The sequence below is a fragment of the Colius striatus genome, chromosome 9 (genome assembly GCF_028858725.1).
Source record: "Colius striatus isolate bColStr4 chromosome 9, bColStr4.1.hap1, whole genome shotgun sequence".
Classification (NCBI taxonomy): domain Eukaryota; kingdom Metazoa; phylum Chordata; class Aves; order Coliiformes; family Coliidae; genus Colius; species Colius striatus.
Genome location: NC_084767.1, coordinates 3086210 through 3109401, shown reverse-complemented (window position 1 = coordinate 3109401; position 23192 = coordinate 3086210). Strand labels below are relative to the sequence as shown.

At 60.2% G+C, this 23192-nt stretch overlaps 4 protein-coding genes across 7 annotated transcripts; 2 read left to right on the top strand and 2 right to left on the bottom strand.

Annotated features, from left to right (window-relative positions):
* Positions 1 to 2120: 2120 nt before the first annotated feature.
* Positions 2121 to 6923, top strand: LOC133626096 (bromodomain-containing protein 8-like). The gene is made up of 6 exons (XM_062002741.1): positions 2121 to 2350; positions 2761 to 2964; positions 4239 to 4384; positions 5111 to 5197; positions 5635 to 5703; positions 6674 to 6923. The coding sequence occupies exons 2-6, from the start codon at positions 2770 to 2772 to the stop codon at positions 6921 to 6923; spliced, it is 747 nt and encodes a 248-aa protein (XP_061858725.1). The 5' UTR covers positions 2121 to 2350; positions 2761 to 2769.
* A 629-nt stretch (positions 6924 to 7552) lies between these two features.
* NHP2 (NHP2 ribonucleoprotein) lies at positions 7553 to 8857 on the top strand. The gene is made up of 4 exons (XM_062002713.1): positions 7553 to 7723; positions 7835 to 7904; positions 7978 to 8083; positions 8676 to 8857. The coding sequence occupies exons 1-4, from the start codon at positions 7579 to 7581 to the stop codon at positions 8799 to 8801; spliced, it is 447 nt and encodes a 148-aa protein (XP_061858697.1). The 5' UTR covers positions 7553 to 7578; the 3' UTR covers positions 8802 to 8857.
* A 355-nt stretch (positions 8858 to 9212) lies between these two features.
* Positions 9213 to 14547, bottom strand: N4BP3 (NEDD4 binding protein 3). The gene is made up of 5 exons (XM_062002441.1): positions 14464 to 14547; positions 12217 to 12660; positions 11449 to 12003; positions 10971 to 11228; positions 9213 to 10743 (listed from the first exon to the last, which is right to left on the bottom strand). The coding sequence occupies exons 2-5, from the start codon at positions 12628 to 12630 to the stop codon at positions 10171 to 10173; spliced, it is 1800 nt and encodes a 599-aa protein (XP_061858425.1). The 5' UTR covers positions 12631 to 12660; positions 14464 to 14547; the 3' UTR covers positions 9213 to 10170.
* A 5096-nt stretch (positions 14548 to 19643) lies between these two features.
* B4GALT7 (beta-1,4-galactosyltransferase 7) lies at positions 19644 to 22354 on the bottom strand. 4 transcript variants are annotated; one of them, XM_062002531.1, is made up of 7 exons: positions 22296 to 22354; positions 21837 to 22193; positions 20874 to 21099; positions 20552 to 20635; positions 20278 to 20382; positions 20059 to 20102; positions 19644 to 19901 (listed from the first exon to the last, which is right to left on the bottom strand). In XM_062002531.1, the coding sequence occupies exons 1-7, from the start codon at positions 22340 to 22342 to the stop codon at positions 19769 to 19771; spliced, it is 996 nt and encodes a 331-aa protein (XP_061858515.1). In that variant the 5' UTR covers positions 22343 to 22354; the 3' UTR covers positions 19644 to 19768. The 4 variants fall into 4 exon arrangements, with proteins under 4 accessions (XP_061858515.1, XP_061858518.1, XP_061858517.1 ...); XM_062002534.1 differs by having other exon boundaries at positions 19785 to 19855; XM_062002533.1 differs by having other exon boundaries at positions 19812 to 19977.
* Positions 22355 to 23192: the final 838 nt, after the last annotated feature.

Genomic DNA, 23192 nt, shown 5'->3' with positions numbered 1-23192 from the left:
TATATTTCTTACATTATATTTAAGCCACTTTAGGTCTCAAGAGTGAATCCCAATGGGTTCTAAGGCATACCCCCTCCCTCAAATTGCTCTAAAACCTCCCCTGTTGACATTTTAATTAGAAACAGCCTCTCGGACGCGTCCCAAGAGAAAGTCTCGTGTGATCTCCTCTGTGGCGACTGCTGATAATGATGACTAATTTGGTTTTTCCAACTGGCCCTATTTTCCTCTGAGATATTTGGCACTGATGATGCATCATCCCCACAGATCATCTGGCAGCTCTCTGCTTCTGATGTTTTTGATGAGGTTTGTTGTTGTTATTTGCTTTTATGTCTGCAGCAAATTGTTCTTTTCTTTGGCCTGGTTTTTGGGGTTTTGCCTGCTTTATTGTGAATTCAACATTTTATTCACCAGAGTTTGGGCTTTTATCATTTTTCTTGTTTTGACATGTTAAGTTCCTTTTAAAGGCCTCTTTTCTTTCTGACAGCTTTTCCTGATATTGGCAAGGGTTGTGCAGTGTCTGATCTCTGCAAAGCCAACTTAAAACTTTTCAATTCAATAACAATTCCTTGCTGATGACACGGAGCCAACATAATTAAGAACTACCAGGCGGTTCTTAATTAAAAGTTGAACTCTGTATCATCTTGTCCCTTGCTGGTTTTTGTACAAATTGGTCTGGAACTAAGCAGTCCGTAATTATTTCACTCATCCGCTTGTCTTACACCCGTGCTGCTGTTCTGCTCTCTGGCATCTTGAGCCTTCCAAGAGTTAGTAAAACTGAACATAAGGCCAAAGGTCTTCATCAATGCTTATGCCCAAGTTTCTTGGGCTTCCTGATTTTAAAATGCTTACCCCTGTCAACTGGGAGTGCAGAGAGATGATCACAAGTGATCGGATGGCACGGGATGAGCACTTCAGGCACAGGGTTGCTCTTCAGCTGAAACCACAGTTTGCCCAACTCCTTCATCTGGAAGCTGAGAGCTGGGAATGTTATCTCTGACCTCATCGAATTTTATCAGTTTCTGTTGAAAGTTAACTTTGAAAGAGGTTTCAGAAGGGTGGCCTTGCAGATCTTAGTAAGTTTATACGATAAGCAAATGAGTTTTCTCATCCCAAACCAAGTAGATTCCTTATTTCTCCCAGTTACCCACTGTAGGCTGTATTTGTAGCTGCTCCAGTAATCAAGAGAGTGCAAAAGTAAATGAGTGAGAAATTGTTCAAAACTCTGGGAAAAAAAAATGAGATTGTAATTAATTAACTGAAAACTCTAAAGCCCCTACTAATGAATGCATAGAATTCTCCATAGGTACAGCATCCAGGCAGCTGAGTTCAGTAGCTTTTGTTGTTGTTACTGTGACTCTGCAAGCAATTCCCCAGAGTCAGAGAAATCACAGTGGACTCAGGCCAAAGAAGACACTTAGGCATGGACTAATGAACAGAGATGAAATGAATGGGTTCTTCCTTCTTAGTAGAATGCTTTGATTTCCTGAAACATGTAGAGCTGTCCTCTGTCAGTGTGCAGCTGTGTGTGGTTATAATTCTTCTGGCTCAGGTATACAAAATGTCACCCTCCACCTAATCACATGTGTCACTTTCAAAACAAAGTGTTGTAATGAGTTATTTCCAGTATAAAAAGTTCTCAGGGGGCATCAAAAGGAATTTGAGTGAGTTGTCCTGGGAGTTCACAAGCATCAGCAGCTCAGGAGTTTGATTTGAGCTTGCAACTGGGTGCTTTTGCACCTTAAAAATGTAGCATCTAGTAAAGCCATATGCTCCTAACCAGCTCAACATCCTCCAGGTACAGTAACCCACCGACCCCTGGCCAGGAGGAGAGCACAGTAAAAGCACCAAAAACACCTGAAATTCGGTTGTTCTGAAGTAGTGGTTGGTGTTGCAGAGCTGCAGCCCTGGCATGTGCTGTGAAGTGTGGGCTCAGGGGTGGGCTACTCACCTCACAGAGTCCTTCCTGTCTTTCAGCTGTCTGAGGGTGTCAGGAAATGAGTTGGGCTTTGCAGTTCTGCTCAGGGTACCAAGACATTGCTGTCTCTCTATTTGTGTGTGTTTGCAGATGGGCTGTGCCTGGGTGTGGTGGGAGTCTAAGACTGAGTCTTCCAGCGAGTCAGAGAAGAAATGTGACTTCCAGTCTCTTCTCAGCTGGAATTCAAACTTGGATCTGAACGTGAGAAGCTGGAGGAATACTGAAGAGGTGGCCTTGGGGAAGCTAGAGGAGAGCAGCCAAGAGACAGACAGTGAGCTGGAGTTCAGTGAGCCTCTCTGGGAGGATGATAGTGAAGACTACCCAAAGGCAGAGAGGACACGTGAAGATGACAGTTTTCTCCAGCTCTTGTCAGAGGTAAACAGCCCTGTTTGGATGATAAGAACGTAGGCAGCATGGTTCAGGCCCTCCTTGAAACATCTGGGTTTTCAGGACCTCCACCATCCCTACACACAGAAGCAGTCTGGGGGAGGAGCAGATGTCCTAAGCTGACTTGTACACTGGCCCAAGCCTAGCCCTTCCTCTGTTTCAAAGCTGGCACTGCAACCAGACAGCTGCTTTGCCAAAACACAGCTCACCCTGAAGCACGGGGATGTCAGTGGACTGACACTGTAATGATAACACGGGGCTTCATCAGACTATTTTGCAAGGATTCCTAAAAATGGAAAGGTATTTTTGAGGGAGTGAAACCGAAAATAGCATCTGTGCTGCTTATTTCTTCTTCCTTTTGCCTTCACAATTTGCAGCAATGAATCTCTGTGTTGCAGGTAACTCAGATGATGGAACCTCTCCGCATTAGCAGCACGAAGTCATCGCAGACTCGGGGGGATTATTGTGGCTCTGGGAAGCAGGGTGATGGGGAAGATGGGAGGTGCCAGGAAAATGCCACAAGAAAAGCCATCTCAGAAGCAGAGGAAAGTCAACTACACATCCTGGCAGAAGATGAGAACTATCACCTCCTGGGAAGAGAGGTAGGAGAGGGGTGGTCCCAAAAGAACCTCTGGTCCTGGATGAGAGATAAGAGATAGTGAAGGCAATCAGCTCCAGAAGAGATGGGGAAGTCCCAGGTTCCAAGTGGGGCGACAGAGGAGGAGACAATGGGGAGGGGGGGATGCAAAAGTATGAGGGGAAGGATGTTTTCTATGCCTGGATGTGTATCTTTATGAACAGGAAGCCTGTTATAGATCAGACCTTCAGATACGAGTTGGAGGAGTTGCTCCTTGGCAGTGTAAAGGTGACTCATGAGAGCTGGCAGTCTGCTCCCAGGTTTAAGGCAAGACTGGAATGCTTGCCTTGTGCTAATTGCTGCATTACACAGCACACAGCTTGACTGGTTTCAGGCCCACATGGCTGTGATAGCAATAACCATCTGCCCTGGGAGATCGTCATGTCTTGGAAGCAGGCACTGTCTAGCCTGGGTTTGCATCAGTCTAGGGGGGCTGTGGGCTTCCACAGCCTGCAAGGAGTTGCTGGGACAGGTAACAAGGCAGTAGAAGAGCAGTACCATTTTCCCACACTCACATTTGTTCCCTTGCCAGCTTGGGCTCTGGAGGCAGAAGTAACTTAGGGGTTCTTGCATTTCACAGCTCTCTCACAGTGTTCCTCATGGCCAAAGCCAAACATAGCACAGTGTCCTCTTCCTTCCTGAGGAGTCTGCTCCATGCTTCTGGTCTCCTATCACGGAATTCTCAAGTGCCCCTGCACATAATCCCACTTCTGGACTCCAAAGAGTCTCTCTCCTTATGCCTGTCACTCTCCACATATTATTGGCACATGAGTATAACAGTAGCCCCGCTCTCCTTGCCAACGGGTCTATTCTCTGTCATATTCATGTGGGAGTTTGTGAGGAAACAACCTTGTTGCAGTCTAAGGGATCCTGTTATCTCTGTCTTGAGCTTTAACAAGCCTGAGGCAGTCTTACCTCAGCTGCTAACTGCCCTCTCTACATCCATGCCTCACTCCAGAGAAGCAGACAGACTCACCAGTGCAGTCAGCTCCACTGCAGTTTGTGGTAGTTGGAGGTGGTTGTGATCCAAGAGATCAGCCCCTGCTGTCAGTGGAGTGCTGTGGGCAGCACAGTGAAGGGCTGAATAAGGTCAAATACCATCCTCCAGAATAACAGAGTGAGCTGGCTCCTAGCTGAGGCTGGATGCAGTAAAGGAGTGTGCAGCAGGCTGCCTTCTAAAGAGTTGAGGTGATAGGCTGCTGCTTTAGCCATATCTCCTTTCTCTTCTCTACTTTTCAGGAGAAGATTCAAGAGACACCTGCAGAACAAGCTTTAGGTGAGCAGCATCCACGGGAGAAGAGCAGTCAGGCCCAGGATCAGGATGATCGTGGCAGCACCTCTGCAGCCCCTGCGCTGGACTCGGCGACCCCTGCCAACACACAGCTGTAAGTACCCCATTCTGTTCTCTTGCAGGCAAAGGGAACAGAGCTGTTCCCCTTGTCTCACTTGAGAACAAATGTACAGCACAGGTCACCTCCAGGAAGGTGAGATAGCCAAGGAGAGCAGGAAGGAAGGAGGTAACCTGTGCTGTCTCTGGATCTGCCAGCGTTTTGGGCATCGATCCTAAGATGAACTGAGGAGAGATCAAGTAAGAGATTAAATGGAAACTGCATTTTTCCTCAAGGCAGCTAGGCCTTGTGCAAGCTGACATCCTGCTTTGTCAGACAACATCCAGTCCAGACCTTCAGAGGCATTACCATCCCCCTCCAGGCAGGTGCAGGCGTGTCAGTCACATGCAGGCTCTGCCACGTGTGTGATCACCCAGGCTCCCTTTCAAGGGAAAACTGGGGGGCTTTGAGGATGAGAAACTAAATAAAAACCACCTCAGTAAAGTTCTGAACTTGAAAGTAGCATGAGCTTTTCTATTCCAATTGTGTCCTGCCTTTTATAGCTGCTCAGCTCAGCTCTTGTTTCTACCTGTCACCCAGCATCTTCCTGCATTCTGGATGTGCAGATGCAGAACACTTGCACCACCTCACCCCGAGGGGCTTTGCATAGCAACAGCAAAGGAGCTCTGCACTTCATCTCCCTGGATGTGGGGGGTACCAGCAGAACTGACACTTCCCACTCTGTGTCTAGTGTGATGATCTGATGATACATTCCCTCGGCAGGATGCAGCTGAGCTGGGATAATCCCCTGCAGCGTCTTTTCTTCAAAAGAACTCTCCTGCCCATCTGGAAGATGATAGCCAGTCACAGGTGTGTGGGGGCTAAGGGTTGAGTGGACATGGCTCCTGTACACAGTGCCCTGAGCTCCAGCTCCTCTGTCACCAGGCCTTGTCCTCACCTCCACGACAGCCACCACAGGCTGGTTTGTGTCTCCGTGGCTTTGCTTCTGGCTCTCCTGGCAGCAGGAACAGCTGCAGGCTGCAAAGCTGGAGGGAACACTGCATATTTATTTCCTATGCTTAACGTGGCAGAGCCTAAATGTTGCTTCCTACACAGCTGGCACAGCCAGCTTCAGCGAGGGGCTCAGCCTCCTCCCACACCGAGTCACACCAGCCACCGAATCCTGGCTGTTGCTCATTGACTGTGGCCCTCGTGGCAAGCAGGGAGGGACAACCACTGGTCCATGTTGGGGTGCTGCCTGTGGTGGGGAGGCAGAGGGAGGTCACGCTCTGTGCTTGTCCCTGTAGGTACAGCGGCCCGTTCCTGAAGGCGGTGTCAGAGAAACAAGCCCCTGGGTACAGGGATGTGGTGAAGAGGTGAGTTTGGGGGGAAGTGCTCACTGGATGGTTTCTGTTATTTTTTTCTGTCATCTCTCGTTTCCAATAGGCCACTGGGATAGTTTCCTTCCTCCTTTTCCAAAGTTTGCCTGTCAGCAGCATCTCCCACTGATCTATTAAAACTCCTTTCCAAGTGATTAGAACCTGGAAGCTTGCACCGACTCTGGTGCTGGTAGAAGTTGTGTCTGCTCTTTGCTGGCATTGCCTGGCTGACTTACTCCAAGCACAGCCCACACAGCTGTAAGCCCTGCCTGGGCAGGGGATTCAGCTTCCGCAGCTCAGCAGTCTCTTCTCCCCACGCTGGAAGCGTGTGCCTCCATCAATACCCTCTCCTCATCCACAGCTTGCTCCCCAGATGTTTTGCTCCCTCAGTGGAGAAGTGGGTCATGAGAATAATTCCCAGAGAGATTAAGGGCATTTTTCAGAGCTGAATCATATTCTATTCTGGTCACAGTTGTCGTCTCTGCAGCCATTCATTTTCTCATTCTGTCAAAATAAGGGAAGTAATATTTATTCTCCATCATGTTCCCCTTATCAGCACTGCTATTTTTTGCCAGTGGCCCCATTCGATGTTAAGGGGTTTTAATAGATACTTATTTTAGTAACTTTTCTTTCTCTGCTAAGACCTGGGCTGACTTCATGAAGACTAATCACTAGAATCTCTCTGCTTGCCTTCTCTGGAGCCCAACATCAAACCTGTTTTTAGAGGTGGCTGCCAATGACCTGCCAAGCTGATTGGACAGCAAGTGTTGCATTGGCTAAACTTACTTGTCTGACTTAGAAGAAAAATGTTTCCCACTCCTCCTCTTTGTCCTGAGCAATTAAAGTGATGGAAAATAGCTGTGCTTCCAGGGCCACACTGCAAAAGAACAAGCATGTTCACGCAGAGCCTGAACAATGCCTGGCTGGGGGCTGCCATTTCATTTTCCTTCCTATCTGCCTTTTGTAGACCCATGGATTTAACCAGCATAAAAAGAAGACTGTCAAAGGGACAGATCCAGTCCATGGTCCAGTTCCAGCGTGACCTCATGCTCATGTTCCAGAACGCCGTGATGTACAACAGCTCCAACCACTACGTGCACCACATAGCCATGGAGATGGAGAGAGAGGTCTTGGAGCAGCTGCAGATGTTGTATGAAGCCCTCCTGTGCTCAAGGGACAACCTGGGGTGGGGAGGGAAGGTAACAAGCCATGTCTGAGGCTTCTTTTGGAGCAGTGTTGTTTCTTTGGCTCAGGAGGTCTGTTAGGGCTCAGGGGACGTGCTGACACCTCGGCCACGGCCTTGGGCTGACCTCGTTACTCCCCAGGAAACCACCTTTTTCCTCTGGGAGAAGCAGCAGCGTAGCCCAGCAGCGGGAAAACCTTCCCGAGGAGGGAAGAACAACGGCTAAAGCCATCTTTGCGCTCGGCCCCGTGCTGGAGGCCGCAGGCCCCGGCCGCTGCAGGGCAGCTCTGCCGCCCGCCGCCTCCCCGCCGCGCTGGGGCTCCGCTCGGCTCATGGTGCCGCCTCAGAGCGGCACCCGGCGGGGCGGCTGCTGCCCGGCGCACGCGGTGACGGCCGGTGCTGGGCGCCCGCCCCGTGTCCCGGCGCTGCGGCGGCGCCCCGCGCGCTCAGCCGCGGCCACGCGGAGCCAGCGGCCGCCCATTGGCCGGCGCCGTGGGCGCCACGCGGAGCCAGCGGCCGCCCATTGGCCGGCGCCGTGGGCGCCACGCGGAGCCAGCGGCCGCCCATTGGCCGGCGCGGTGGGCGGGCGGTGCCGGAGCGGGCCGCCGATTGGCTGGCACGGAGGCGGTGGCCGCCGGAGGCGCGTCGCAGGCGGCGCGTGACCCGGAAGGGGAAGCGGCGGCGCGAACATGGCGCGGGAGAAGCAGCTGGAGGCCGAGGCGGAGGCGACCCCCGAGCGCTCGTACCGGGAGCAGCTCGACGCCCTGAACCCCATCGCCCAGCCGCTGGCCTCCCGCAAGCTGACGCGCAAGCTCTACAAGTGCATCAGGAAAGGTCCGGCCGCGCAGGGAGCAGGGCTGGGGGGCTCGGGAGGGCGGCGGGCGGGAGCGGGCCGCGCTGTGGCGGAGCAGCCCCTCACGGTGCGGCTGTGCGCTTCTCCCGCAGCGGCCAAGCACAAGCAGATCCGTCGCGGGGTGAAGGAGGTCCAGAAGTTCATCAATAAGGGCGAGAAGGGGTAAGCGCTGCCCCAGTCCCGCTGGCCCGGCCCCGGCCCCGGCCGAGCCACTGACGTGGAGTTTCCCCTGCAGGATCACGGTGCTGGCCGGCGACACGCTGCCCATCGATGTATACTGCCACATCCCCATAATGTGCGAGGACAAGGGCCTCCCCTACGCCTACATCCCTTCCAAAGCGGTAAGGGGTGGGGGCTGTGCAGACGGGAGGCACCGGCCCCGGCAACAGGGAACCCAGTGGGTAGCGCCTGGCCCGGGCTGTGGCAGGAGCCGGCCCGGGAAGGCACAAATCTGGTGCCAGAGTAAAGCGCCTGGTGCTTGGCTGTGGCAAGGGGTCACGGCTCGGGTATAGGAGTGTTCTACAGGGGTACCACAGAGCCCTTTACCCTAGGCCCGTCCCTGCAGCATTTGGAGGTGGGAACTCTCTCACACGGAGACGTGTTTTCTCTCCCTGGTTGTGAGCTGGGATCCAGCCTCTCGCAGGAACAGGGTGCTGGCTAAGCTGTGGAGACCGGGAGACATCCTCCCCTTTGCAGGAGGGAGCGAGTGTCAGTGTCTGGGCACATCCTCCCCGGTGCAGGGAGTGTGTGTGGTGCGGGTGCCAGCCCAGCACTCTGCTCCTGGGCTGGAGAGGAGCTGGGAGAAGGGTTCTTAAACCCACCAGAGGGGCCAGGGCGTGAGGCGCTGCCAGGTGTGTGTTCCACGCGTTCGAGCAGGGCTGGGCGTCAGGCGAGCCCCTGGCAGCCCTCCCCACGGCCTCGCTGTTCCCGCAGGACCTGGGAGCTGCCACCGGCTCCAAGCGCCCGACCTGCGTGATCATGGTGAAGCCGCACGAGGAGTACCAGGAGGCCTACGACGAGTGCCTGGAGGAGGTGCAGGCGCTGCCGCTGCCGCTGTGAGGGCGCGGGCAGGGCCGGCGGTGCGCGGGGTCAATAAAGCCGTGTGCGGGTTTGTATCCGGCCGTCCCGGCGCCTCGCGGTGGGGGCGGGGCTGGGGCCGCCGCGCCGCCAGGGGGCGCCAAAACGGGGACGAGGCAGGGAGGGACCACTGAGGGGGGTGGGGGGGGTCTCCCGGGTGGGTTAAACCACGCGGCGGGGCGGGGGGGCCTGTTCCGGCGGCGCCCGGCCGCCCCCGCAGGGCCCGGCCGTGACTCAGCCGCGGCGATGCCCAGACCGGTTGTGCCGCCAGCCCCGGGCCGCAGCCCTCCCCGACGCCGCGGCTGCCGGGCGGCCCCGCTGCCTCCGCCCCAGGGCAGCCTGGCCGGGCCCCCGCACGGCGCTGGAGGGAAGCGAAGGTGGAGGCCAGAAGAGTGAGATCTGGGTTTTATTGCGGGAAAGGCCGAGGAGAGCCGGGCTGGGCCGGGCCGGGCCCGCCCCTGGCTCTGCTGTTACAGGCGTGGAGCAGCGCTCCTTCCAACACCTCGCACCCCGCTCTCCCCCCAACACGGGCCCAGCTCCTCAGGTCTCCCTCACACGGCCTGAGAGAGGTGATGGGAGGATACCCCCACCTCCTCCCCAGCCTGGGGAGAGTCCCAGCCCCCCTGCCCTAGTCCTCTCTTCCCTTCCCCAAAGGCCTGCTGGGGTGGCAGAGCACCAGCTTTCCCTCCATCCTGGCACAAAGCCTCCAGGGCTCCGTGCTGGTAAGCTGCATTAACCACCCTCCAGTGCACAGCAGCCCCAGTACTGGTGACATGAAAAGCCCCAATGGAGAGTCGGGATTGCTGCCTCCCCCTCTCACCAGTACCAGCACTCATCACTCTTTCCTCCTCTGCCTTCCCTGTGGCACCAGCACAGATGAGTGCAGGCACAGGGCACCACTATCTCCAGGGCTCAGCTGCTGACAGAGCAGCCCCCGTGAGCCCCAGCTGGAACCCCCACAGCAAGGCAGCAGCACTGGGGACAGGGCCTGAGCCTCTCTTTAGCAAGACATTAAGTTACTAGGCTGTAGGGAACAGGGGCAGAGGGAGAGCAGGAGGGACAGGGAACGTCTCACAGGGCGCTTGATTTCTGTTCTCACAGCAGAAGGAATCACAGGGCAAACGCTCCTGGAGTCAGAGCACGGGGCACATGCAAGACCCCCACCCTGGCACAGATGACCCTCCCCCCCAGCTCCAGAAACTCCCTCCAGAAGGGCCTGAAGCGCTGCCAGAGGGAAAAGCTCCCTTGTCGCAGTCAGTCCTTCACCCCAGGGCAGCGCCGGGCGGGCAGTCCCTGTTGCAGCAGCAGCGAGAGCCCTTCCCCTCCACACCCCCGCTGTCTGTCCCACCACTCAGATCTTGGAGGATTCCACCCGCTCGATCCAGGGCGAGTCAGCCCCTCCGTCCCGGGGCTCGGACCGCAGCTGCCGCAGCTCCCGCTCCAGCGCCTGGCTCCGGTGGTACATCTCCATGTAGCTGGCCTGGAGCTCCCGCTGGTACCGCAGCACCTTCTCCTTCTCCTCCTGCCAGGTTTTCCTCTCCAGCTCAAAGTTCACGGCCTGCAGCTGGCCCTGGCGCCGCTCCCGCAGCAGCTCTGCCCACAGCCACTCCACCTGCCGCTCCAGGGGCTCCGCCGTGTCGCTGTGAAGACCCCGGCACTTGGAGTCGTCAGTTTCGCAGCCGGGGAAGTCCTGGCAGGCTGGCATGGGGTCATCACCCAGTGGCAGTGCGGTGCCAGGCTGCGGGGGGCTCTGGAAGGAGTCTGCCAGTTGTGCCAGCTGGGAGTCCCTGGCCTGGACCTCTGCCTTGGCCTCCCGCAGCTGAGTCTTCAGGCTGAAGATCTCACCCAGCTTCTGAGCCATCTCCTCCTGGGTGTCCCGGAGCTGCTGCTTCAGCAGGGAGATCTCCGCTGCCTTCTGGCACACCTGCAAGGCACGAGCGAACAGTGAGGGAGGGCTGGGGCAGCAGGACCCCAGGGTGGCAGCACACCAAGCTGTCACCACAGCACCCCTGTGAAACCATGAGACCCATCACACTTGGCTCATCCTCCCCGTCCTGTGGCAGCAAGTGACACCAGACCAGGGAACCGCTGCCTCCATCCTGGCTCCAGCACCAGACGGGTGGCACCAGGGAGGGAAGGAAGGGGACTCACCTCCCACTTGGTCTCCTCCATCTTGGGGCTGACTCTCTCACCCTGGGGCTGCCGGAGCTTGGGCTCCTCACACTGGCACTGCTGCATGCTCAGCTCCTCCTGCAGCCGCTTCTTCTCCTGCTGCGCCTTGTAGAGCTGCAGCTGCAGCGCCCGCTGGCCGCGCTGCGCCTGCTGCGTCACCTGCTGCAGCCGGGCCATGTACATCTGCTTCAGATCCTCCAGCTCGTCCAGCCACAGCCGCTGCTTGTCCTCAAACGCCTGCAGGCACGGGAGGATGCCAGTGAGGGACCACAGCCTGACGCTGTGCAGGGCAGCCCCAGGGAGGGATCCCAGGTGGTGATCCCGCAATGTCGGGTCATCCCATGCTGGGACATTCCCATCACCCACCACAGCAGGACACCAGCTCCTTCCACGTAGGCAACCGCTGCCCCACGGCCCTGCCCAGGGCACCGAGCACAGCCCCAGCCCCACGGCTCACCTGAGTGAAGGGGTCTTCAGTCTCGCTAAGGCTCCTCTTGAGCTGCCGCAGCTCTCCTCCCGTCTCCTGCAGCCGGTCCTCCAGCTGCTTCACCGCATCCTCCAGCGAGTAGGTGAACTCGTAGGGCGGAGGGGGCTCCCCGGGGCTCTGCAGCCGGCTCAGCGTGGCCATGCTTTTGCAGGACAGAGGTGCCTTCTCAGGAGCCAGGGGGTCCTTGGGGCCCCGGGAGCCCCTGTCCAAGGAGCCCCCGATGTGGTTGATGTGGCCCATGGAGGCGCTGAACTGGCTCTGGGCAGGTTTGAGACGGGAGCCGTAGGAGGGGAAGCTCTGGATGGAGTTGTGGCTGGAGTCGGAGGCCTCATCCAGGCTGATGGCGTGGAGCAGGTGGGTGCGGAGCGGGCCATGCTGCGAGGTCGCCGTGCTGCTCTGCGACAGCAGCGTGTGCAGGCTCCCATTGCTCTTGGACAGCTTCTGCCCCTTGGTTGAAGACAGGCCCTGCATGGAGACCAGCCCCTTCCCAGCCACCGCCTTGAAGGCCGAGGGCCTGATCCGGCACTGAAAGACAAGAGCAGAGTCAGAGTGAGCCCAACAGCCCCCAACCAACACGCACAAGTGCCCAGAGCTCAGGGGAACCCGCTTGCTCCCAGCCCCATATCCTTAGACATCCTCAAATCCTCGTATCCCATCTCGGATGCAGACCCTTCTGCTCCCCATCCTCTCACAGACACACCTTGAGCCCCGTCCCGGCGCCCGCAGCTGCAGCCTCACCTTGTCGAAGCGGCCCCTCTCAGGCAGGGAGCTCTTGGAGAAGTCGGCTCCGCGGTGATGCTCGCGGGAGCAGCGCTCAGGGGAGCGGTTCTCACGGTCGCTCTCGTAGTCCCGCTTGTAGCAGGCACCCGACATCTGGTGCTTCCTCTCTGCGCGTGTCTCCTTCTTGGCCCCATGCAGGTAGCCAAAGAGCTCCCGCTGGCTCGGCCCCTTCCGCAGCAAGCCGTCGGGCTGCCGAAGCCCCCGCGAGCCTCCCAGCTGGGCCCGCAGCTCCAGGGGGGACAGATCCTGCTTCTCTACCAGGCTGCCCACGCTGCCCATGCTGCCGACAACGCCGACGGGCTCCGAGGAGAGGTAGGTGCCGAGGACGCGGGTGTCGGGCTCACAGGTCACAGGACCCTGTGCTGCTGCCATGGAGAATTAGAGAAAAGCCCGGTACCAGCACTGCCGAAGGAGAGACAAAGTCAGCGACGCCGGGCAGTCGGGACAGCCAGTCCCTTCCCCCAGCACCCCCGTTCCCAGACAGCCCCAAGGACCAACCCAGGCTCCTGGCTCTGGGAGAGACCCCCAAGGTCTTGAGCAGCAGCTCCCCAGGGGCAACCAGGAGCTGAGCGAGCAGGGCACCACCACACAGCACACACCAGGCAAGCGGTGGCAGGCAGGGGCTCCCCCCCCCCCGTCACCCCGCCGTGGCTGAGAGCCTCCCTCCTTCCCTCCCTCCCACACCCAGCCCCACCTCCCGCCCGCGGCCGGGGCTGCCACCAAAACAGGCACCTGCCGCCCAGCCAGGCAGGCGAGTTCGGGAGCCGGCAGCACCTGCCTGGGCCTGGCGCCAGCCCCGGCCTGGCAGCACCGAGCCACCCCCCCGGCACCCCGTGGCCCACACACACTCCACAGACCTCCCCAGAACGGCCCCGGGGGATGCCCAGTCCGGGGGCATCGACTCGGCCTCCCCTCGCCGCACAGGGGACGGGCGTCTCTCTTGCCCCGCGCGGAGTCTCCCACACCACGCAGGGCGAGCTGCCCAGCCCTGCCGGCAGCCCCGTTCCAGCCGCACGGCCGCGCAGGGGCCAGGGCCACAGCCCAGCTGCTGCCTGCGTGCGGGAGACCCCGTGGCCGGAGGGAAAGGGCGGGATGCGGCCGGGACAATGCAGCTTCCCGTGCAGGTGGCCGGGGGAGGAAGGAGGGGAGGACATCTTCGGCCTCGGCTCCCGCTCCCCGGCGCTGGGAAGGAGGACGATGGCCCTCACGGGGCCCTTCAAGGGTGGAGAGCACAGGGCGAACGCTGCAGGGTCTGGCACAGCCCCCTCCGTGGCTCCCGGCCTCGCCGAGGGCTCGCAGGCCGGGTTACACCCAGGAAGCTGCCCTGGTTCTCAGCACCACACGCTGGGTAAACAAACACCCCGCTTTTAATTGCTGCCACGCACAAACCTGTCTGACAGCTCCCTGCCTGCGCTGTCACCTCCCTCTGCGAGCCCAGCACCTGCTCCGGGCACCGGCACCCCACGAAGGGCTGCGGGGACGGACCCTCGGCGAGGATCTGGGCGGGCAGGGGGATGTGGGGCACGGATGACCCCGAGGCGAGGGCGGGGAGCTTGGGAGCATCTACCCGCCACTACCGGGGCATCCACCGGCAGCGGCTCCGGCAGAGTCGGCTGAGGAAGTAGGTCAGGTTGTGGGAGGTTTGGGAAACGCCGGGGGAGCCCGAAGGTCTCCTGCCTGCGGCGGGAAGGCCGTCACCCCCCGGGGTGACAAAACACCGGTCTGGCCAGCCTGGCTCCTTCCCGGCGTGGCAGAGGAGAGTCGGTCCCAACCCGAGCAGGATACGACCACAAACAAACCCGTTCCCATATCCCCTCCGCGAGTGGAAGCGGGGAGGGGGGCGCTGCGGGGAGGCGCGGGGGGGGCTGCGGGGAGGCGGGCGCGGGAGGGACCCCTGCGGCCCCCTGCAGCTCCCCGCGGCCGCCTTGCACCTCCCCGCGGCCCCTGCACCTCCCCGCGGCCCCCCGCAGCTCCCCGCGGCCCCTGCACCAACCCGCGGCCCCCCGCGGCCCCCCGCACCTCCCCGCGGCCCAACCGGAATTTCCGTCACGGAGAAGGTGGAGGGGGGAGGTCGGTTCCCCGGCCCGGCCGAGCGCGCCACAGCCAGGGACAAAGCGCCGCAGGAACGGGAAAGCACCCGGAGCTCGGCGGGGTGAGGGGGGAGGGAGGATGTTTACCGCGGGCCGTACCGCGCCCCGCACTCACCATGCCGGCGGCTCCGCGGTCCCGTTCGGCTCCTCTCCCCGCTCCTTCCCTCGCCGCGTTTGAACGCGCCCCTCGGCCGCGGCCGGGCGGGCAACGGGCGGAGCCGACAGCGGCAAATCGCGGCGCGGAGGCGGGTGGCGGCGGCGCGGAGGGGCGGGAGGAAGAGGAGGAGGCGGAGGAAGGGGGGGCGGTCCGGCCGTGCCCACCGGCGGGGCGGTGCCCGGGGCTGCCCGGCTGTGTGCGGCACCGAGCACTGCGCAAATGCTCAGCGCGGGGAGAACCGCCGCAAAAACGCCAGCTGCGGTCCCAGGAACGGCAGTGGCGGCTCCGGCAGACCCCTGGTGCCCCGCGCCGTGGCGGGAGAGTGATGGGAGCAGCCTTAGCGCCCACCCCGGGTGCGGGGAGAAGCGTTTTGCTCAGCCTCCTTGGCTGCGCCAGAGCCCCTGCAGAGGGATGAGGGGTCTCGGCTCCGTGGGACGGTCTCTGCACCCTCCTCTTACCGGACAGCCCCGCGTCCTGCCGCAGCAGCCACAAGGTGTGCAGGAGCTGCCGCAGGTGCCAGTGCCACACAGCCCGCTCCGCAGGCTGCCACAGGAGCACGGAGGACCCCCCCGGGGCTGCCACCACCCACCCCCGTGCCCGGGCTGGTGCCAGTGAGACACACGAGACACTCCATCCCTCGACCCAGCCCTTTTGTGTCGGTTTTGTCCCTCGCCACCCCTGCGGCGCACCAGCCAACCCTGCCAGGCATGGGGACCTTGGCACACAGCAGATTTGGTCACCGGGCATCCCGGCCTGCTGGGGTCAGGATACCCATCCCGCCCCGGGGAGGGATCGCAGCCTCGCCGTCCCCAGCCACGCTTCGGGACCACATGCAGCCGGCGTGCTCGTGCACCAGGGCCCCACTCGCTGCCAGCTCCCCCCGCCACGCACCAGAGTCCTCAAGCTGTGCTGCCAGTGCTCACCCACACACACACACTGTCCTCGGTCCCTGCTCACCAGGCTCTCATGCTGGCGTTATCCTCAGTGCAGTGCCAAGGCCTGGCACACAACCGCTCCCTCCATGCCCAGCCTCCCCGAGCTCCGTTTCACCCACCAGCTCCACGCCAGAGCGGCAACACACATGGCCTCTGAGTACAGGAGCCCTTCACACTGGTGCCAGTTCCCAACCTGCCAGCACCAGGAACACGTCTGCCATGCCCTGGCTCTCTGCCCGGAGCTGAGCCACGCGTGAGGCACCTCACAGCAGCCCGTGGGGCTGCTGGGGCCGTGCCAGAGGGACCAGCACATGCCCACAAGGGCAGCAGTCCCAGCAGCCCGCCGGGGCCTCGCTCCAGGCAGGCTGCTGTGATGCTGAGCTGACTACAACGGGTGCTGGTCACAGCCCCTCCTCGTCTGCCTCGTTTCCTGCAGCCCTTTCTCCACCACGGGCTGTGCTCCCTGAGCACGTCTCCCTGAAGCAGCCGCTCCTGCCTGGGATGCTCTGGCAGCCAAAGATGCCCCATTCCCTGGGCAGAGATGCTGCTGCGTCCCATCAGCTTTTCCCCAGCCCCCTCTCTCCCCTTGCCTCAGCCCCACAGCACAATACCGCAGCAATTTCACGTGGCTGCCAACAAACCGCTCCGGGCACCACCCGGTTTAAAAGAACCTGGCAATGAAAGCCAACCGGTTGCTGTGCCCACAGCCCCCGCACAGCCTGCTAACAGCGATCTGGGCCTCGGGAGGGGGGTTGCAGAAGGGCAGGGCTGCGAATCCACAGGCTCCCTCTGCCCCCGAGCATCCTGACCCCCTTCTCGGGGTTGCTGAGAGCACGGGAACACTGGGAGGCCTCCGGCTCAGCTCCGCAGGGCTCTCGGGACAGCAGGCAGGGTGTTATCCATCTGCAGAAAGGCAACGGGGACAAACCTCATCCCCTCCCACTGGGCCATTGCTAATAACAAAGTGCGTGGGGAGAGAAACAGAGCCCAGCGACCTCCGAGTCACATTCAGAGCTATAAAAGGAAGCCGGGTCTCCAGCACGGTGCCTCTTCCACAAAAGCAAGCAGAGGATGAGGGGGCTGCGAGCGGAGCTGAGAAATAGCTGCCAGGCAGCGGGAGAGGAGCCGCTAGCGCTGAGCGAGGTGCACATATGCTCTCTGTTGCTGCACATCTACTTCTCCAAGAAACCTCCCTGAAATTGTGTCATCTATTTTGAACGGCACAAAGAAACACTTTGCTCTGCCTCCACCAGCCCTGGCTGCGGTTCAGGCACCGCTAAGCAGCTGACATACAGGTGGCTGATCCCATAACCTGCAGAGCGGAGAGACGGGAGTGGGGCTGCTGGGCCGTCATCTCCCTCCAGCCGACCACAGCGAGGGACATGAGGGTCCTGGGAAGGCGCCTGGAACAGTGCACCCCGTGCCCAAGCCCATCCAGCGCTGCTCTGGGGTTGTTGGGCTGGAGAGGCCCCTGGGAGCTCTCAGGCAGCGTGTCCCCACATGGCCCTGGGGCGAGGAGAGCCTGGAGCCAGGGCGGAGGCCACACTGGGCCTGCCTGCACCTTAGATGATGCCAAGCAGCATGGCCTGACCCTCACAGCCTTGCCACAACACCTCCTTCCTCAGGGGCCAGTTCCTTCACACCCCACTCCGCAGGGCTCCAGAGCAGCAAACAGCACCAGAATCCCTCACTGCCACATCTCACTGCCCCTACGTGCAACCCTCACACTTGGCTCTGATGCTTTTGCCTCCTCTCACCCCCACGTTCCTCCCTGGAGGTGCCATTCAGCTTCCTGGGATGGCAACAGCTTCTGCCTGCAGACATCTGCACCCAGCCAAGCCGCCATTCTGGGAAGTGCTGGGCAAGGGATGAGCACAGAAGGCATCCAGGAAAGGCAGAGGGCCTGGCGCCAGCACTGGTGACGGGCTGGATGGAGGGGAAGTGGCTGCTTGGCTAGGTCTGCTCAGCTTGAGGAGGCAGCAGCACCCAAAGCGTGTACCAAGACCCTGGACACCACACGGTGTGTCCCACACACGGCACCGCCTGTGAGCCAGCCCAAGCTCTGGAGCAGCATCTCACCCCACAGCCTCAGTGGGGGGCCAGGGCAGGCTGGTGATTGAGGAATCAGAATCACTTCAGTTGGAAAAGACCTTTAAGATCACCAAGTCCAACTCTCACCTCACACTGCCTAACTCACCACTAACCCATGTCCCCCAGCACCTCATCTGTGCGTATTTTAAACACCTCCAGGGGTGGGGACTCCACCACCTCCCTGGGCAGCCCACTCAGTGCTTAATAAACCTCTTGGTGAAGAAGTTCCTCCTAATCTCCAATCTCAACCTTCCTTGGCACAACTTGAGGCCATCTCCTCTTGTCCTATTGCTCATTACTGGGGAGAAGAGACCAACATCCACCTCCCTACAAGCTCCTTTCAGGTAGCTGTGGAGAGTGATCATGGCTCCTCTCAGCCTCATTTTCTCCAGGCAAAATCCCCCTCCAGTTCCCTCAGCTGCTCCTCATCAGACTTGTGCTCCAGACCCTTCACCAGCTTTGTTGCCCATCTCTGGACACGCTCCAGCACCTCCATATCCCTCTTGTAGTGAGGGGCCCAAAACCAAACACAGTATAGGAGGTGTGGCCTCACCAGCGCTGAGTACAGGGGAATGATCACTGCCCTGGTCCTGCTGGTCACACTGTTTCTGATACAGGCCAGGATGCCACTGGCCTCCTTGGGCACACTGCTGGCTCATGTTCAGCTGGCTGTCCATTAACAGTCCAGGTCCTTTTCTTCTGGGCAGCTTTCCAGCCACCCTGCCCTAAGCCTGCAGCACTGCTTGGGGTTGTTGTGGCCCAAGTGCAGCACCCAGCACTTGGCCTTGTTGAACCTCATATAATTGGCTTCTGCCCATCAACCCAGCCTGGCCAGGCCCCTTTGAAGAGCCTTCCTGTCCTCCAGCAGCTCTACACACCTGCCCAGCTTGGTGTCAGCTGCAAACTAAGAATGCACTCAATCCCTTCATCCAGATCACTGATAAAGATCTTGAACAGAACAGGCCCCAACACTGACCCCTGGGGAACACCACTGGTGACTGGGCACCAACTGGACTTAACTCCATTCCCCACCACTCTCTGGGCCTTCGCAGCCAGTTTTCCACCCAACACAGGAGAGGGGCCTAGTGCTGGCAGGGATCTCCCTTAAGTATCAGTGGGCATCTCTGCCACCCCTCAGCAGCAGCATCCCAAAGGCCATGGTGTCTGATTGTTCCCAGCACATGCAGGCATTGCCCAGCTCTACACATCCCGCTGCCCAGCAAAAAGTGCTGGTGTGGTCAATTTCTACCAAACTCAAACAACTGGCAGTGTCCAGCACCCTCCCTCACCCACTGGGACCTTCCCAGCTTCCCCACCTGCTGGGTTCAGTGCTGTAGAACACTCAGGAGGGTTCCCAGCAGCCACAGGAGAACATTCACCTCCTCTTCCTCCTCATTGTCTTCCAGTCCAGAGACACATGAGATAAACCAGCCTAGTAGCAAGGGCCTGGCAGCTAGAGCAAGCAGGTGAGACCTGCAGCCTGGGTCCCCCAGCCTTGCCCCTTCCTCAACAACCCCCTGTGCCACATTCCCACCTCTGAGGGGAGGTCCCAGCTCCTTTCTTGCCCAGGGAAACTCCTGATCCACCTCTGCTCAAGTAGGTTAGGGGCAACCAGCCAATGTTCTTCCCAAGACACCTCATACAGGGCCAGAGCAGATCCCAGTTCCCCTCAGTGCTTCTGGGCACGCATCAGGTTACTCCAACCCCTCCAAAAAGGCCAAGGCAGCAAGTGCCACAGAAAGCAGGCAAGGAAGGGAGCAGCTCAGCCAGAACTCTCCTTCTTACTCCACAGAGAGAAGTCCTGGGCTGCCTCAGCTGCTGACATCCAGCAGAGCTTTGGGGCTGAGGGCACTGCTCGGCCACAACCGCTTCCTGTAATGGAGCAACCACAGCACAGCCCTGGGGGAACCTGGCAGCTGAAACACAGACACCACCTCACCCAGAGCCTGTTTCAGCCCAACCTGGCCTCCAAGCCAGAGCAGATCACCTGTCCAAACAGACCCGAGCTGGGGCCAAGCCAGGAATGGGTGCACTGAAGCCAGTAAGGTGAAGGGAGCGGGAAGAAGGACCGTGATGGTGTGGCTCAGGACATTCACAACTCACAGGTGCCCTGACAGTTCTTTATTGTCCTCTGAGCTGGGTGGCAGCTCAGCCATGTCCAGCGCAGGAAAATTGTCTCCTGCACCTGCCCTGGGAGGCAACACCAGCATCCACAGCAACGCCATCGAGTCCCGCTCTCAGCCTCTTCTGTTGGTCCCAGCAGAGTCTGGTTCTTGGCCTTTTCTGTTCCTCTGTGTCTCATCAGCACCGCTATTGCTCATCTGCTGCAGAACCACTGCCCGCTTGCTGCAGCCCGGCGGCAGCCCCAGCCTCTCGGCACAAGCACAGCACACGAGTGGCACGCAGGAGACAGGCTCAGCCAAACGTGCACCAAGGGGTCTCGCTGCTGTCACAGTCCAACAAGACATTAAGGACGGTGCAAGGGGCTCCTGCCACACTCAGAGCTGTCCGTGACTCGATTCGGTACCTGACGTTGTTGAGACCTCCCTCCCGATCCACCTTGAACTGCTCCTGAGCAAGAGAGAGACGTTTCAGCCCAGGATGGCTGCTGGCAGACGGGGAAGCACTCAGTGCCCGGGGAGGGAGCACAGAGCTGGCAGGGGAGGACGCCAGGAAGGAAGGCTCCGAGCACGTGGTGATCACAACCCGAACATCCTGCAGTTCTCCTTGGCCACACAGCTCTCACCTGCTTCTGCGCCGCGATGCGCTTCTGGTCTCTCTTCCTCCAGGCTGGGTCGTGTAGGTGCTGGAAAGTCTCGTATCCAGTCGTGATTCCAGAAGGACGGCGAACCTGGAAGGAGAGTAAAGCTCCTGGACAACTTGCCGTGCCTGCTGCTGGAGCAGGGAGCACAGAGGGGCTGCCTGCCCCAGGTCCCAACCCCGGCAGCGACAGCCTGGGGCCGGCTGGGGACACAGCGAGGGACAAGGACAATTCCAACCTCGGATTTTCCATCCCTTACCTGGAGACCGGCTCCTTTGATCCGCCGATAAAACTCGTCATCCTCCCGTCCCCAGCCCCAGAAGCGGTTGGACATGCCGTTGCACTGGAGCGAGAAGGGCACTGTACCGGCCGAGGCCCAGCACGACCCCACGTGCCGCAGAGCAGCACACACCAGCGCCACAAGCCCTTCCCTCTCCTACCCGCCCAGAAGCTCACACTGCAGGCTCTGTCCCCAGATCATGCTGACTCCCCTCGCCAGGCAGAAGAGCACGAGGTGTTCCCTAAGACGATGTCGTAGCCCCTGCCCCAAACTGTCCGGGCCGTCCCACCCACGCGCTCACCATCTCGTAGTGCTGCTTGGTGAGCAGCAGGATGCCGCCCACGTAGGTCTTGTAGTGGTAGAGCGGGTGCAGCTCCGGGGATGCCACGTGGAAGGGCCCTGCCTCCGGGAAGCCGTAGTCCAGCTGCTCGTTGAGGGGCAGGAGATCAACGTCGTGCATCGCAATGTAGTCGGTGTCGTTGCCGCTCTCCAGGAAGCCCACGTTGATCAGGGACGCCCTGTTAAACCTGGCACGGGACAGGGGACTCGCAGCGTCCCTCACGTCCCTCTGCCACGCTCCTCAATGCCAAAGGTTGGACCAGTCTCCGAGTGGGGACAAAACCAAACACGGTGTTCTCTGCCACACCAGCGGCAGGTGCCGTGGCTGCCTGTCCTGAACCCGCACCCCTGCTGCTCCCTACACAGCCAGCACATGCTGAGCCCGATGTGTCTGGCCACTACAGACCTCAAGGGACTGCAACAAATCTGGCTGGAGGGCAGCTGGGGAGCTCCACAGCACCCACCAGGGCTGCGGGCAGGGAGCAGACAGCGAGCGTGGGGTGAGCGACAGCGTTTCCAGACGCCCCATGGCGTTGCTTTGGATTTGCTGCCATAAACCTGTGATGCTGGGGAAAGAGGTAAGATGTCTGGGAGTGGGTAATTCTCTTCTTGCTTAGGAAGAGAGAAGCAAAATACTGCGGTATCCTTCCATAAGCTGTGGAGTGAGTAAATTAGAGCCACAGAATCATAGAATAGTAGGGGTTGGAAGGGACCTTTAGAGATCACTTAGCCCAACTCCCCTGCCAAAGCAGGTCCACTTAGATCAGGTCACACAGGAACCTGTCCAGAGAGAAAAACCCTCCCGGCCACCCAGGCCCTACTCTCCTCCATGCCACCAGAGGCAAGAGGAAGACCCCTCAGCACTCACAGTGGAGGCTGAGTTTTAGAGGACGGCCCCTTTGCTCCCCTGTCTTGCTGTGGCTACCTGAAATGGTCCACCTGGTTGAGGATGAAGATGTGATGGCGGATCCTCTTCTTGCTCAGGAAGCGGTGCATGTAGGGCACGAAGGCCAGCAGCTCCTCGAAACGCTCCCGGAAGGGGACGAGCAGGGCCAGGCGGTGCGGACCCCACGACGGCTCGTCCTGTGCCGGCGGGAGCGGGGCCTGGGGCGGGCAGGGCTGCCGGGGAGCGCCCCGGCTCTGCCCGCCGTCCGGCGCCGGCCCCTCGCCCGCGCAGCTCAGCTGGAGCCACAGCAGCGACGCGAAGCCCAGCAGCAGCGCCAGAAGGAACAAGGGGAAGACGGAGAAGCGGCCGGGCAGCAGCCCCAGGAGCGGCGGGGACCTGGGGCACAGCGAGGAGGGGCTGTCAGCGGCCGGCGGGGCCTCGCCCGCAGCTCCCGCCCCGCCGACAGCCCCGCGCCGGCCGCCCCCCCGGGCCGCTCACCCGCCGCCGCGCAGGCGGAGCGCGGCCGTGCGGCGGGACAGGCCCATGGCGCCGCCCGGCCCCGCCGCCGGGACACGCTGGCTGCGCCCGCCGCTGCCCCCTCTCCCTCCGGAAACACCGCCCGGGCCCGCCGTTCCGCCACGCTCCCTTCCGCCTGCCGGGGCTGGGCGGGCCTGGGGACAGCCCCCACCCCCTCATCCCACCCCCTCATCCCACCCCATCCCCTCATCCCATCTCTTCCCATCCCCCCATCCCATCCCCCCCCTCACCATCCCCTAATCCCACCCCATCCTACACTACTCCATCCCCATCTCATCCCATTCCCATCCCCTAACCCCATCCCATCCCCTCATCCCATCCCATCCCATCCCATCCCCTCACCATCCCCTAATCCCATCCCATTCCCATCCCCTAACCCCATCCCATCCCCTCATCCCATCCCATCCCCTCACCATCCCCTAATCCCATCCCATCCCACCCCATCCCATCCCATCCCATCCCCTCACCATCCCACCCCATCCCATCCCCATCCTATGCTACACCATCCCCATCTCATCCCATTCCCATCACCTAATACCATCCCGTCCCACCCCATCCCCTAATCTCATCCCCATCCTATGATACTCCATCCCCATCTCATCCCATTCCCATCCCCTAATCCCATCCTGTCCCCTAATCCCATGCCCATCTCATCCCATTGCCATCCCACCCCATCCCCAAATCCCATCCCACCCCATCCCATCCCCTAATCCCATCCCCATCCTACGCTACTCCATCCCCATCTCATCCCACCCCATCCAGACCTGTACCAGAGACCTCCACGGTGCCTCCTCTTGTCTCAGAATCATTTCAGTTGGAAAAGACCTTTAGAATCAAGTCCAACCCCTCCCCTCACAC

Bases quoted from the DNA above. Each gene is read 5' to 3' on its own strand.
- B4GALT7 (XM_062002531.1), bottom strand. From the start codon at position 22,342: ATGGGCCTGTCCCGCCGCACGGCCGCGCTCCGCCTGCGCGGCGGCGG. The intron at 20,636-20,873 runs GTGAGCGCGTGG...TTCTCGCTCCAG, and splicing joins CCAAGCAGCACTACGAGATG to TGCAACGGCATGTCCAACCG. The intron at 20,103-20,277 runs GTGAGAGCTGTG...TCTCTTGCTCAG, and splicing joins GCATCGCGGCGCAGAAGCAG to GAGCAGTTCAAGGTGGATCG.
- LOC133626096 (XM_062002741.1), top strand. From the start codon at position 2,770: ATGATGGAACCTCTCCGCATTAGCAGCACGAAGTCATCGCAGACTCGG. The intron at 4,385-5,110 runs GTAAGTACCCCA...TTCCCTCGGCAG, and splicing joins ACCCCTGCCAACACACAGCT to GATGCAGCTGAGCTGGGATA. The intron at 5,198-5,634 runs GTGTGTGGGGGC...TTGTCCCTGTAG, and splicing joins AAGATGATAGCCAGTCACAG to GTACAGCGGCCCGTTCCTGA.
- N4BP3 (XM_062002441.1), bottom strand. From the start codon at position 12,630: ATGGCAGCAGCACAGGGTCCTGTGACCTGTGAGCCCGACACCCGCGTC. The intron at 12,004-12,216 runs GTGAGGCTGCAG...CTTGTCTTTCAG, and splicing joins AGAGGGGCCGCTTCGACAAG to TGCCGGATCAGGCCCTCGGC. The intron at 10,744-10,970 runs GTGAGTCCCCTT...CGTGCCTTGCAG, and splicing joins TGGAGGAGACCAAGTGGGAG to GTGTGCCAGAAGGCAGCGGA.
- NHP2 (XM_062002713.1), top strand. From the start codon at position 7,579: ATGGCGCGGGAGAAGCAGCTGGAGGCCGAGGCGGAGGCGACCCCCGAG. The intron at 7,724-7,834 runs GTCCGGCCGCGC...CTTCTCCCGCAG, and splicing joins CTACAAGTGCATCAGGAAAG to CGGCCAAGCACAAGCAGATC. The intron at 7,905-7,977 runs GTAAGCGCTGCC...TTTCCCCTGCAG, and splicing joins ATCAATAAGGGCGAGAAGGG to GATCACGGTGCTGGCCGGCG.